Here is a 12,248-nt window from a genome sequence, read left to right on the forward strand (position 1 = left end):
CCAGAGGCCGTAACACTTTACAGTTTAATCGACGCTTAAACCACATACATCCCCTCACAGGGCTGGGGCACAGCGCTTGCAATGGAACAGCAGCTCAGCACACATACATCAGGCTGTGCTGTGCCACTTCACGTTAGGCAGGTTCCTGACTCCAGCCAGGAACTGTTCAGCAAACCAGTTTGCCCATTAAAAGTGCTTATCAGTATGGATGTGATGTGAAGGACTTTTAAAAACTTTACCCCCTTTTTGTCAAAATCACAAACACTTTCACATAATTTTTCACTTAGAAGGATGTAGGAAGTTAATAAAAAAAAAAAAGATAAACTTTTCCAGAGAAAAGACGTTTAATGGGACCAAAGTGGTAGGACCTTCCAAAGGAACTAGATGAGCTGTGAAATGTCATACAGGAGGTCCAAGCACTCCTTCAAGCACCCCCAGACAGACACAGCAACTGGAGCTTGGTTTCCAGGCAGCAGCAATGAAGAAACACCCCTTGCCCCTCTCCCCCAGAGGGTCAACTGCAGCACAATGTCCCAGTGTCAGGGGGAACTAAGAGCACAAGTAGCAGTTACACCTGGTGTCGCTGAGAGCATTCCTGGAGTTCAGATGCAAAGATTCACAGCTAAACATTAAAATTTTATTATACTTTTCTGCCTGGCCAGGAGTGGATTAAAAAATCCCAAGCAAGACCTCAGATTAAAATCCCCCCAGGTCAGCAAGACCAGGATTTTGTACTCCATGTGCAATTGCATCCAGCCCTCCTGCAAACAGTGCACAACCATGTGTGTACTTTCCAATCCAAAACATTTGTGTACAAGCTGAACTTAAAACAAGACACTGAAATAGCTTAGGCCACAACTGAGTTGTTTGTAAAATCCTTTTTAATCTAATAGAAATGTTTTCATGAATTTTTAAAAAAGAGTTCAATGAAAACAGCTTTGGATTCAGACATTCCCTTGCCACGTTGTGAACATAAACAGCAGCATTGCACTAGGAACAAGTGACACCGACCAGTCGAGCTTCACGATTTTGTATGAAGCGAAAAAAAAAAAAAAAGCAAACTGCTTCAGTGGGAGATAATTGGAATTATTTTCTTTCATTTAAAAAAAAACAAAAACAAAACCCCAAAACCAACAAACAAACAAACAGAGGCTATCATCTCACCATTGTTCTCCCTCTCCCTTCTTAAAGGAAGAGTTTAGCTCCTGCAGTCTGAGTGCTACAGCAATGTTTGCCAAGTGGAAAAATACAGTGGAGAAGAAACTATTTATCCCCAGTGCTATTAAACCCCCAAAGTTGCAGGTCCCTTTAGAGGAAAGCTTTTCTTACATAAGAAAGACAATTAGAATTGGCAAACTGATGCAAAATATTTATTCCAAGTTAGTTATTTTTGATGCAGTAGTTTTTCCCCCTCATACAGACTCAATGTGATAGTCACTTTTTTTAAATCTGTAAATAATGTTATCAAAATAATCTTAATCTTTGAAATCTCACAAAAAATTTATATTTTACAATCCACCCTGAATATCAAGGCTGCAAGAAGAAGAACACAAACAATTCCTATATCCAAATATTTTACAGCTGTACCCAAAAAAAGAAAACCACAAACGCCTGGTTAAGTGATGAAGCTCCCCGAGCCGCCAAAAAAAAAATAAAATAAAAAAATTCATGTTATTAGCATTAATTTAACATAATTAGAACTTCAATAGCCATTTTGTCATTGACAATGATTGTTTTAGCACACTGTTACCGCACGACATTATGTAATGCAGGCGGCACTGTTAGAAGCTTGTTGTTGCAAAGATCAGTCAGCCACTTGTATCCTGCTTACAAGACTGAACTTGTGCACTTGCCCCACAAGGGATTTTTGTCAAAATTTACTAGCTGCACAAACTTCTATTAAGCATTAGGGCAAAACCAAAAGAAAAAGCTAAAGAAGCCAATTTCTCTCTTCTTTGGGATACAATTATTTCCCTTGTGCATGAAGTATCAACAACAAAAGAAAAAAAAAAAACAACTGAACAGACTGGAGACAGAATAAACTCTGTTTAGTTTATACAACCCCAAACACATGTTGAACTATGAACTGAGTTTATTGGGTTGGTTTTATTGATTTTAATTTTCTTGTGCCCACTTTCAGGCATCGTCATCTGACGTTTCGCTGCTACTAGTTTCTGTGTCTGAGTCCTCAATCTTTGTCTTAAAAGTGCTTCTCCAGTGGAACAACAGGCTGGAGCTGCGGCCCTGAAGAAATCCATTCCTCCCAAATCCGTTTCTTCTTCGCTGTAGGAACGAAAGCAAGTTTTAAAACAAGCAAAAGTGCAGAGGGTACCTGTTGCTAACCATTTGTGGACACAAATATTTTAACTGTATACACACAATGTGCACAGGTAACAGTCATCAACTGCACTACAATCTCACTTCAATGCTTTGTCTTACAGAACATCCTTAGGAATTACATCACAGAAGACTTGTGCATAAGAAGGGAGAGGGAGAAGAGCAGTTACAAGTGGCCAGAGCTGTAAACATACCTGCTCTGATTTAATTTGGAACTCTTTGAGCTCATCCTCCGTGAGGGGAAGGTAGTTCTCATCATTTTCAGGATATTCCTGCCATCCCATTTCTTTCAATAACCTGATTTGCAAAGAAAGTAAGTGGCACGAGAATTAAAGCAAGGGGAAAAATGGCAAAGGAGAGAACATTCTGTCCATGAAGCACAAGATTTCCCAATTCAGCAGGGAATCTTCTATATTACAGATCACTTCAACAATGCTTTATGTTTATCCAACATTTTTCATACTTGGTGTCCTTTCACAAATATTTAATCATCAGCAGACCTGCACAATGGGTAAATAACTAGTCTGGCAGAAGGAAAGCAAGGCAGAGATTTGAAATTCTACCCAAGGACACTGAAGGAGGATATGAGATAATTAAACCAATATCGTAGCTCTGGATTCTCCTAAAAATTACTATCTGTTTACACCAGATGCTCACAAACTGTTTACTTACTGAACTGAGATACAAGCAGAAATATTAGGTAAATATTTTCTTAACTCTCCCCACTTTTACAGTACTTAAAGCAGCACAGGAGTATTGTAAGTGCAGACAGAAGGTGCTGTGTTGATGTAAGGTTGTATCTCCAGCCTTCAGACCATTCTATTTAGGACACCTGCTTGTAAATTAACCAGAATCACACTAAGTTTGTGCTCACTATGCATGTGGGCAGGTAAATATCTAGGCAGCATTAACATATAGGGATGTGGCACTAGAGAAGTGCAGGAACTTAATTATACACCGTAGCAGTATCTTGGCTCTGCTGTCATCGGTTTCTTGGTTTATTTTCAGTATCACTCCACCCGGTCTGCCACTAGTTACCTCTAGCTCAGCACACACAAAGCTACTGCTGCTTCCAGGAGAGTTTGAAACAGTTTCCTTCTCCTCACACAGTCCAAGGACTTGCTTTTCTTTACTCTCAGACACCTTGTTCTGCCATTTACTCACCTGTGTTCTGCTTCCAACGAATGGGAAAGGTTTTCCCCCTCCTCCGGCAAAGGGAGAGAAAGCCCATTCTGATGGCAGTTCTCTTCCCAGTTTTCCTTTGGTTCTGGTGTGCTGTTGCTCTCCATCTAAATAAAATTAAAAGCATCAAAGTGTGCTTGCACAGAGCATGACAATAGCACAGTTCCAAGTTCAAGCTTCTGCTTTTGGAAGTAAAACCCTTCACCTTCAATCTGTGTTTTTTTATAGAGCCCAGACTGATAATGGTTGAAAACAACTCCTACCTGTGACAAGACAACACAATATGAATGACATTTGGTGGATGCTGCTTTTGTGTCAAGGGAGTATGTGCTGGTGCTACAAAGTCATCATCAGTGGCTTCAGAGTGAGAGTACGAACAGTATGAGAATGAAATACTCCTAAGGATGGCCCTCACAACCACATTAAGCCACAGACTTATGCATTTAGAAGTCTGATGCAAGCCACTGAGGCTTGAGCCACTACCCTGCACCTCTCACAAGCACTGAATTCAACTTCCCTGTGGATGGAGTTTGACAAGGAAGTTTGAAAACAAATTATGATAAAATACAGTATTATTTCACTAAAATCCTTGCAAAAATCTAGATTACCTTCACCATCTGTGGCTTCCCTTCCACGTCCTCTATTACTTCTCTATTTCCATTTCACCAAGTTAGGAACCTCCCTTCATCACACTACTGTGCTCTGCTTCTGCTAGCCTGTGAGCCAGACCAATGGAAGTAATTCCTTTCCTCCTCCAGAGCCTGATCTACATACACTGCTCTGTTGTTGTGTTTGGTTTTTTTTTCAGTACCCAACTCCTTAAATACCCAATGACAGTATATACAGTAAGGACAGAGATCTTACATCCTCCAGCTTGTCACACTCTCTGTTCTCAGTTATCTCCCCATTCCTATCATCTTTCAGTGCCTTCAGGAACTCGCTCTTTTTATCAGTGGTACGGCGCATCAGCTTCGTCAGGCGCGAAGAGCAGATCTCGATGGGAGGGGTGGTGCTGGAAGGACTCTAGACAGGGAAGGTAGAACATTAGAGACTTTCCAAAGTGTACTTGTGCCCTCCCTCTTCAAAACCTGTGCTTATACCTTTCAAACATCCATCAGTTCTTTGGCTCTTAGCCCCTCAGAAACCCATATTTTCAGATTCGCATGAAAATACTGACTAGGGTTGCACACTCACTTCCCTTACCAGCGCAATGTTCTCCCACCTATCATTTTTGAGTCTTAATTTTTTCTTCCCCTTGGAATGAATTCACATGGCCAGAAATACATGTATTCTGTTCCTTAATCTAACTCTCTCCAGCAATTCTGGAGCCCACAACAGAATATTAAGGCAGAGAATTTCATGCAGGACTCTTACTCTAGAAAAATTTAAAAATTAATTAGGCTCAATTAAAATTTGCATCTTAAGCCACTCTGACAGACACTACCCTGAAATTAAGCTATGGGGTGGTAATCTCCTTCCAGGGAGTGGTTACATCCTGAACTAACCACAACTGGCTGTGAAATACAGGTACCCACAGCCTCGGTGTCCTCCCCTGAAGAGCAAGCTGCTGGTTCCTTGCCATGTACACTCACAGCCCAGCTGGGTCGGTGTGGAGCCAGACACAGACAACCCTGGAGCCTGTGGGAAATCAGCTCCATTCATGAACCCAAGGTAACCTCCCACACTCTTCCACAGTGTTTAACTTCCTTAATTATCTTGAGTCTGTGAATCAGGCGTAAGGCACAACAGTTTGCACATCAGCAGCACCCCAGCCACAACACTGCAATAAAAATACTGACCAAGATGAACTTTCAATTTCATTTTGTTCATTTTGACTGAACAGCAAAAGAAATCTAAATCATGTCAGGTGAAAGCTCCCAATATCTTAACCTTCAGGTCATATATGGAGTTCATGTCTGGCTACTCTAAGACAACGAGGAATGTAGTAATTAATGTGGACACTTGACACTAGAATCTTGCATGTATTATCTTCCTTTTTTCCTTCACTTACCTGCTTTATTGTTGTTACTGTTTCCCCCCCAATATTAAAACAGAGTAAAATTTCCTAAAGCCTGCAGTGTTTTTCTCTCCACAAATCTTTTTTTTTTTTTTTTTAAACTAGGGTGAGAAGGCTGCAAATTCAGGCTCTTAAAAACTAATCTCCTTTGTAACAAAGTATTTTTATCATACTCAGGGTGCTCTGAGCAAAGATCTAGAGAACAAAAATATTTAGCAAACAAAAACAAGGCAGCAAATGCTGCACATGAAAATTAAAATCAAATGCCTGCTGCATATGAAACACTAGTGTGGAATAATGCCTTTCAGGGAAGTACAGGCTGAAAGCAATGTCTTATTGTAAACATTTCTCAAGTGGCCTTCACAGATTTTGTCTAATTCAGCAGAATAAGGAACAAATCAGCAATTGTAATAGACATAACAAGTGACTGTGAATATTAGGATAAAAAGCTAGCATAGGACTAGAATTAAAGCTCTCAACATGGTAATTAGCTTGACTGCAGTGACAGAAGATAATAAGGAACAAAGAAGACTAAAAATTAGATGTCTTCTAGTGATTTGGAATCCTATACTAAAAGTTCTTGAGCTCTTTGCTAGAAGTAGCTGCTTGAATGGCACTGTATAGAGCTGCTGAGGTACTAAAACCTAATTTGTACAAATTAGATGAAGACAGTTAAGGTTTAGAAACAGTTCTGAAAAGAAATTAATTTTTTTCTCAATTCTGATTTTATTAATACCTTCCTATAGAAGGCTTCATAACACAAAAATACAGTGTTCTGTAAAAAGGACATGTAGGCATTTTTGGTATCTTTTCTAGAAAGGTAGGTTTAGCTCTTTGACTGAAACATCTCTCTGATTTTGTTTTTAAAGGAGGGTACTATGGATGATCTCAGATACCAGTGCTTAGCAAGAGTGCTTACTCTAACCACAAAGTCATTCTGTATAAACTTAAGAATTCAGACTGTATCTTAATTTGGTTGTCTTGGACCATCTCATGGGGTCATGTGCCAGTGCTAGCTGGCAGCCTTTTAGTTGTCAACACACTGTGATCTCTTACAAATAAAGGTGCTATTTCCAACACTTCTGCAGGAAGGGCATGATCCCCATTTCAGAAATTAAAAGGCAGAGATTACTGGCAGTAGGCCTGTGGAACTGGGATTTGCTGGCCATGGATCTATGTTTTCATACTGCATGCCTCCAACACATTCAAAGAAAAATATATTACAAGTGTTTAATTTTACTTGTGAGGAATTTTAAAGGCCTTTTTATTTGGTTGATTAATGCTGGTAATACAAGAAGTATTAAAGGAAGGACTGCTTGTTCTGGGGAAAACCCAGCTGCCTACTGGGGGATACAGAGCAAGATCTATTTGTCAAACTGTCAGCTGCATACTTGTTAACTATTGCTTTTAATAATTTCTTTTACACTAAGCAAAAGCTAAAGCAGGTAAGTACAGACTGTTGCAAATTAAAGCCTGCAAAGCAGAGAACCATGAAGATTACTAAGTCTTATTTCTAAGATAAAATCTGTGAAGGTGTGAAGGAAAAATACAAATACACAACTAGGAAAAAAACCCAATAGTTACATTTAAATGCAAACAGACTAATTTTAAATTATGCGAGTATGTCACTTAACACAGTGTCTTTTATTCTTACTCTTTTTACATAAGATCACAAACCTGTTGAAGTTTGATTCCCAGGAGCAGAGGAGAAAAGTTATTCAGTGTCATTTTTCTATTAAGCTTTATGGATTTCAAGCTCCAAAACAGCATTTTGTATGTAAGCTATTAAGTGAGGCACAGAAATGTTGGGCAAAATGCTGCTGAAATGTTAACAGGTTTATATTCAAGGTTCTCTCCACACTTCAAACCAAAAGTGGAGTTAAGTCTGTTTCCACCCCACCTCCTTCCAACACCAAAATTAAAAACAGACACTGAAGCTGAAGATACATGAACATAGATTAACTCCCCTCAACCCTCTCAGAGCTCATTGCTTGTGCCATTACCCTCCTTGAGAAAGGAGATGAGGAAGATTACCCTTCCTCTATAACACCAAGTTTACAGATGCCTAGTTATGCATCACTATTTAAAGCATTAGCACTTTTTTTTTAAATATTGGAGGGAAATTCTAATACATTTGGACAAACACCAATGGCTTTACATCCAGGCAGCTTTACATCCAGGTAAACCACATTTTTACTTCTAGTGTATGAGAGATGTGGCACAACATGCTAGTAACATACAAGTGAGTCATTCTTCAGGGGCACAAAGGCAGGTATACCATATACAGAGAGGACTCGATCATGTTTAAGCTATGGTAGGTGACAGTGATAAAAGTTCCCACTCTACTCCCAAACCCAACCCCATACCTCTTTGGGAGAGGTGAGGACTGAGCCACTCGCCAGTACTGCTGGTTTGGTTACAGACACTGGGCTGGTAAAGGCAGAGTCACGGCTGGAGGAAAGCGAGCCTGGTTTATGTTCACTTCTGTTGGCCTTCCATGGGCTTGGCTAGATTGAAGAGAACACATTCACTGTTGAGTATTTTGTAAGGCACAAGGGGTTGCTTGCAAGTAGTAAAACAAATCAGTATTTTTTTGGCTGTTGTACAGATTTTTGTTTCCTCCCCTCTCCAAGAACACTCTCAAGAAATGTACCCTGACACCCATTATTTGTTCCCCATCTTTTGTTTTCCCCAAACCACACACAATTCTACTTCATGGACACCACCCTCCAGTGAAACACCACTAGAGCTCAAAGAGAAAATCCAGCCTTGCTCTTCATTTACTGGAATCACCACCATGTAATGAAATGCACATTACACCTACCCAGAGGTGGGAAGTAAAAAATCCCAACTGAATTCACATTTCATATGGGAACAGTGTGCCACAAAGAAAGGGTTGGCATCACTTAAAAGGAACTTCCCCTGTGCAAGGGGAAGCTCTGAAAGTGTCCATCACTGCATTGATTCAGCAACAATAACAGAAGAAGAAAAAAAGAAGAAAAAAAAAATAATCAGCTCATTGAAGTTCATGAGCACTTGCTGTTTTGCTCTGGATACTCTCTGCAGTATCCTTTCAAATACACTGGTGATTTGGCTGAAAAGCAAAGGCTTCAAGATAAGTTTTTGTTACTTGGAATGTTATTTCTGCACCTCTCTTATCAACCAAGGACAAGCACTGTGAAGTGACAGTCTTTACAAAAAGGATCCTAACAAGAAACTTCTATCAAATAGCACCAGAAATACACTTGTCAGAGCATTAAACTGTACTTGTTCCTTTTAGCCATTAGAATTATGAAGCCTACTTTGCTTCCTAAAAAGTCCCTAGCAAATAATTAATGCACAAGTTAAATCTGAGATGCAGATATCTTGCCTCCTGCAAGCAAGGACAGCAGAAGCCATTCTTTCAGTATGGTCTAACTCTCCACTGAGTTATTTTATTAATTTTAGAACAAATAAATCAGTAGAGGAAGCCATCTGCATTGCTCTTCCACTCCAACTTAAAAACAAGAGCAGTCCACACGACAGAATGGATTATTCAAGATTCACAGCACTCATTCCAAACATTCCCTTCAAACCCAGAAAATACCTCTGTCTGCACATCTTCTGGTACTAAAATGAGGGTGCAGAATTCCTATGACAGAAAGTCTTTCTCGGCAGATCCAGTGCTGCAGTACTTGGATACCCAACTGACCCAGTCAGCTCCTGACTGTTGTTCTACCAGCTTCCACAAAGGGGCAGCTCAGACAAACCCACAGACAGACCCCCTGCTGCTTTCTTACGGAGGCCACTAGATTGAAGCACAAGTGGAACTGACTATCAAACAGAATCATTTGCAGATTATGACCTTCATGGATTGCTCGACTGTGAACAATTAGCCATCTCAATCAGCCAAGAAAGAACGCACTTGTTTCACTGCCACCAGTTCTCTTCCTTTCAATACTACTTCGTACAACTTAACAAAAACACACTTCATTCAGTTTGCCTGTGACAGCTTTCCAATACTGCTGACTTTGTCCAACGGAATGTTTTGATCCCTCTGCTACTTTATGCACCGCAATTTCTGTTAAACTTTAGTCTTCAGACTTATGCATCCTACCACAGCTGCTTTATGTCTGTACCTTTAAAAAAGGTATCTCACACACAGTTTATCAGCCTAAAGATATGCTGACCTCCCACCTTTCAGCTTTGCCAGCAGTCACTGTCCATTCACAAAAGCCTGTTGATGACACCAGCAGACAATCTGATAATGATTTTAACCACTATGATTTTCGTGTAGTTGGCAAAATTTGGCCTGAATAAAGAGAAGCTTAGAAAGAGAGGAAGAAGCTCTAAACTTGCTTTCTTGCAAAAAAGTCCTTCTTTCCTATTTTGCTTTTATCTTTTAAGTGTGCAAGACTAATCTACTCTAATAATTGGGAAGATTTTTTTTTTAATGTTACAGCCAGTATTAAATTTTAGAACTCCAAGTATTTGCTTAACTTTTTAAAGAAAAGCCTAGCAAATAATTTTCTTTAGCTTCTTAAATACTTCCACTATCAATTTTAAAAAGTTCCTAGCAGATCTATACATTTAGATTCTCTGGAAAAAATGAGTTAGATAAAGCTCAGAACTAAGCAGAAAAAACCCTGTTTGTTCTTTCAACACTTCTGCTTATTTCAGTAAAAGAATTACAGTACAAAACCCATTATTTTTCCAGGTTGTCTTTAAGGCTCAACTAAATTAGAGCTAAATTGCAGGATGTTACAATCTAATCTGATCTTAGTCTCAATTGCATTTTAAAAACATCAAAGTACTGTAACCCAATGAAGATTTTTCAGGGTAGTCACGTGCACATGGCAGCACACATTCCACTTCTCCAGCACTGCTTGTTTTGTCTAATTAAGATAAAGATTTGTCTAATGGATGAGAACACACCCATTTAAACAGAGGTTAGTATACTCAGAAGAGAGGTTAGTTCTCTGTATGGACAGGACCAAATGGCATTTTAGCAGGGAACAACAATGTTAGTAGTAAACAGACCTCTCCTGTAAAGGCCACTATCCCAGAAACTACTAGATTCCAACTTCTGCTGGTTGTTAGGAGCTTATTCCCAAGTTCACTAACTTGGTTGGAAACCCCTGTACCTTGGAGGGAGGAGCTGCAGGTTTAGGAACCAGATTTTTGTAGACACTTGGGACAATGGTGGTGGCTTTGTTGCCATTTGCCAGGTGAGAAACAGGTGATGTAAATGCAGCTGAGAAGGCGGCAGCAGGATCCTCTTTTGAAACCTTTTTGATGACCAGCATCTTGGTAGGTTGCTTGGCACTAGGGGGGTTTTCTGTAAAAATGGAACAAGGAAGATTTTGAATTACAAAGGTTCAGTTTCATATCAGCTTCAGTATACTGCCCCCTCTCAATCTTATTGCTATACATGTGAATCTGAGGCTGCTATCAGCTGTTATTTCGTTTCAGCTTTGAGCAAAGATCCTGGATAAGGATGTCAGAGTCCAATCTTTGAAGGGAAAAACCTACAGTGACATCAGCTAACAGCCTTCCACCACACTAGAGGAATCAGAACAGCCAGCAGCATTTTTTTTTTTAGCAATTATGGATCAGCTTTGTTCATTCACTAACACAGCAAAAATACTTTGCATATCTTGTACCTCAAAAGACACGTTGCTTTCCAAACAAGCACAACAAATATTTCTTAGGCCAAATCAACACATTGTCAAGAGCAGAACAACTTAACAACAATAATAGTATAAAAATGGTTAAAAGCCCCATAAATGCTAATTGTCATCATTTTTTGAGCAGAACAACAGCTACCTAACAAACATACAAAAAGAATACAAGCTGGTACTATAGCAAAAAACATTTTCCTTTTTTAAAATTTTGTACTAATTACAATATCTAACCCAACTAATCTAGGTGTATTTTAACTAGATTAACAAGCCTGTATTTAGTTGCTAGAACTGTTACCTTGTTTCACTGTTTTTTTTTTAAATACATACATTTGCATACCACAGCAGAATCAAAAGCCTGTTCCAAGTTTTAAAAAAAGCAAATAAATCCAAGCCAGATAATTATGACAGTTTTGCTGTATTTCTAATATGAAGATCATTAGTCAGGAACTAACATCTAGGTTCACTCAATTCTGCTTTGCCCTTCAAGTGATGACTTCATGAAATTCTAAATGCAGGAAGACAGCAAGCAAATGCAGTGACATTACTGCCACCAGCAGTTTTTCTATGACAATACAAGCACAGTTAAAACTGGACAAAAAGGCCAAGAGATTAGCAAAGGCTGGGAGAGAAAACCAAGAAAGGAGGGAAAGCTGCAAACTGCTTAAGTCTTTCAAATCTTTTTGAGTGGACAATCCCAGGATTTTAACATCGGTTACAACTTTCTGCTTCAACATTCTGTACAGTAATGAAAAAACCTTTACCTACCCCATACTCCAGAAGGTGTTCCTAAAGGTTTGTTTTGGTTGTTGTGTCTTCCAGCTTCTGGATTCAAAGATGGCTGTAAAAGGACAATGCAAATGAGTGTATCATTACACTGCATACAACAAAAAATTTCGTATTAACATAATGTTATGCTTCTAGGAACCCAGAGTACAGGCAGATTTCTCTGAACAGCACCCAAATGACAATAGAGTGCTTTGTCACAAGTCATTTCCAAATCATTGTATTCTCCTTGGCTTCCACTATATTTCCAACAGAACTATCAGAGG

The 12,248-nt window shown here is 39.3% G+C and overlaps 1 protein-coding gene across 1 annotated transcript in view; it reads right to left on the reverse strand.

Moving 5' to 3' along the window:
- Positions 1–1,348: 1,348 nt before the first annotated feature.
- GPBP1L1 (GC-rich promoter binding protein 1 like 1) overlaps positions 1,349–12,248 on the reverse strand; it is a 33,379-nt gene continuing 22,479 nt past the window's right edge. Inside the window, exons 6-12 of the mRNA XM_051624774.1 lie at positions 11,965–12,037; positions 10,660–10,853; positions 7,903–8,043; positions 4,384–4,542; positions 3,502–3,626; positions 2,532–2,634; positions 1,349–2,283 (exon numbers count right to left, since the gene is read on the reverse strand). Of these exons, the coding sequence (XP_051480734.1) occupies positions 2,137–2,283; positions 2,532–2,634; positions 3,502–3,626; positions 4,384–4,542; positions 7,903–8,043; positions 10,660–10,853; positions 11,965–12,037 (942 nt within the window). The 3' untranslated portion in view covers positions 1,349–2,136. The remainder of the gene's footprint in view (positions 2,284–2,531; positions 2,635–3,501; positions 3,627–4,383; positions 4,543–7,902; positions 8,044–10,659; positions 10,854–11,964; positions 12,038–12,248) is intronic.

Source organism: Apus apus, chromosome 7 (genome assembly GCF_020740795.1).
Source record: "Apus apus isolate bApuApu2 chromosome 7, bApuApu2.pri.cur, whole genome shotgun sequence".
Lineage (NCBI taxonomy): Eukaryota > Metazoa > Chordata > Aves > Apodiformes > Apodidae > Apus > Apus apus.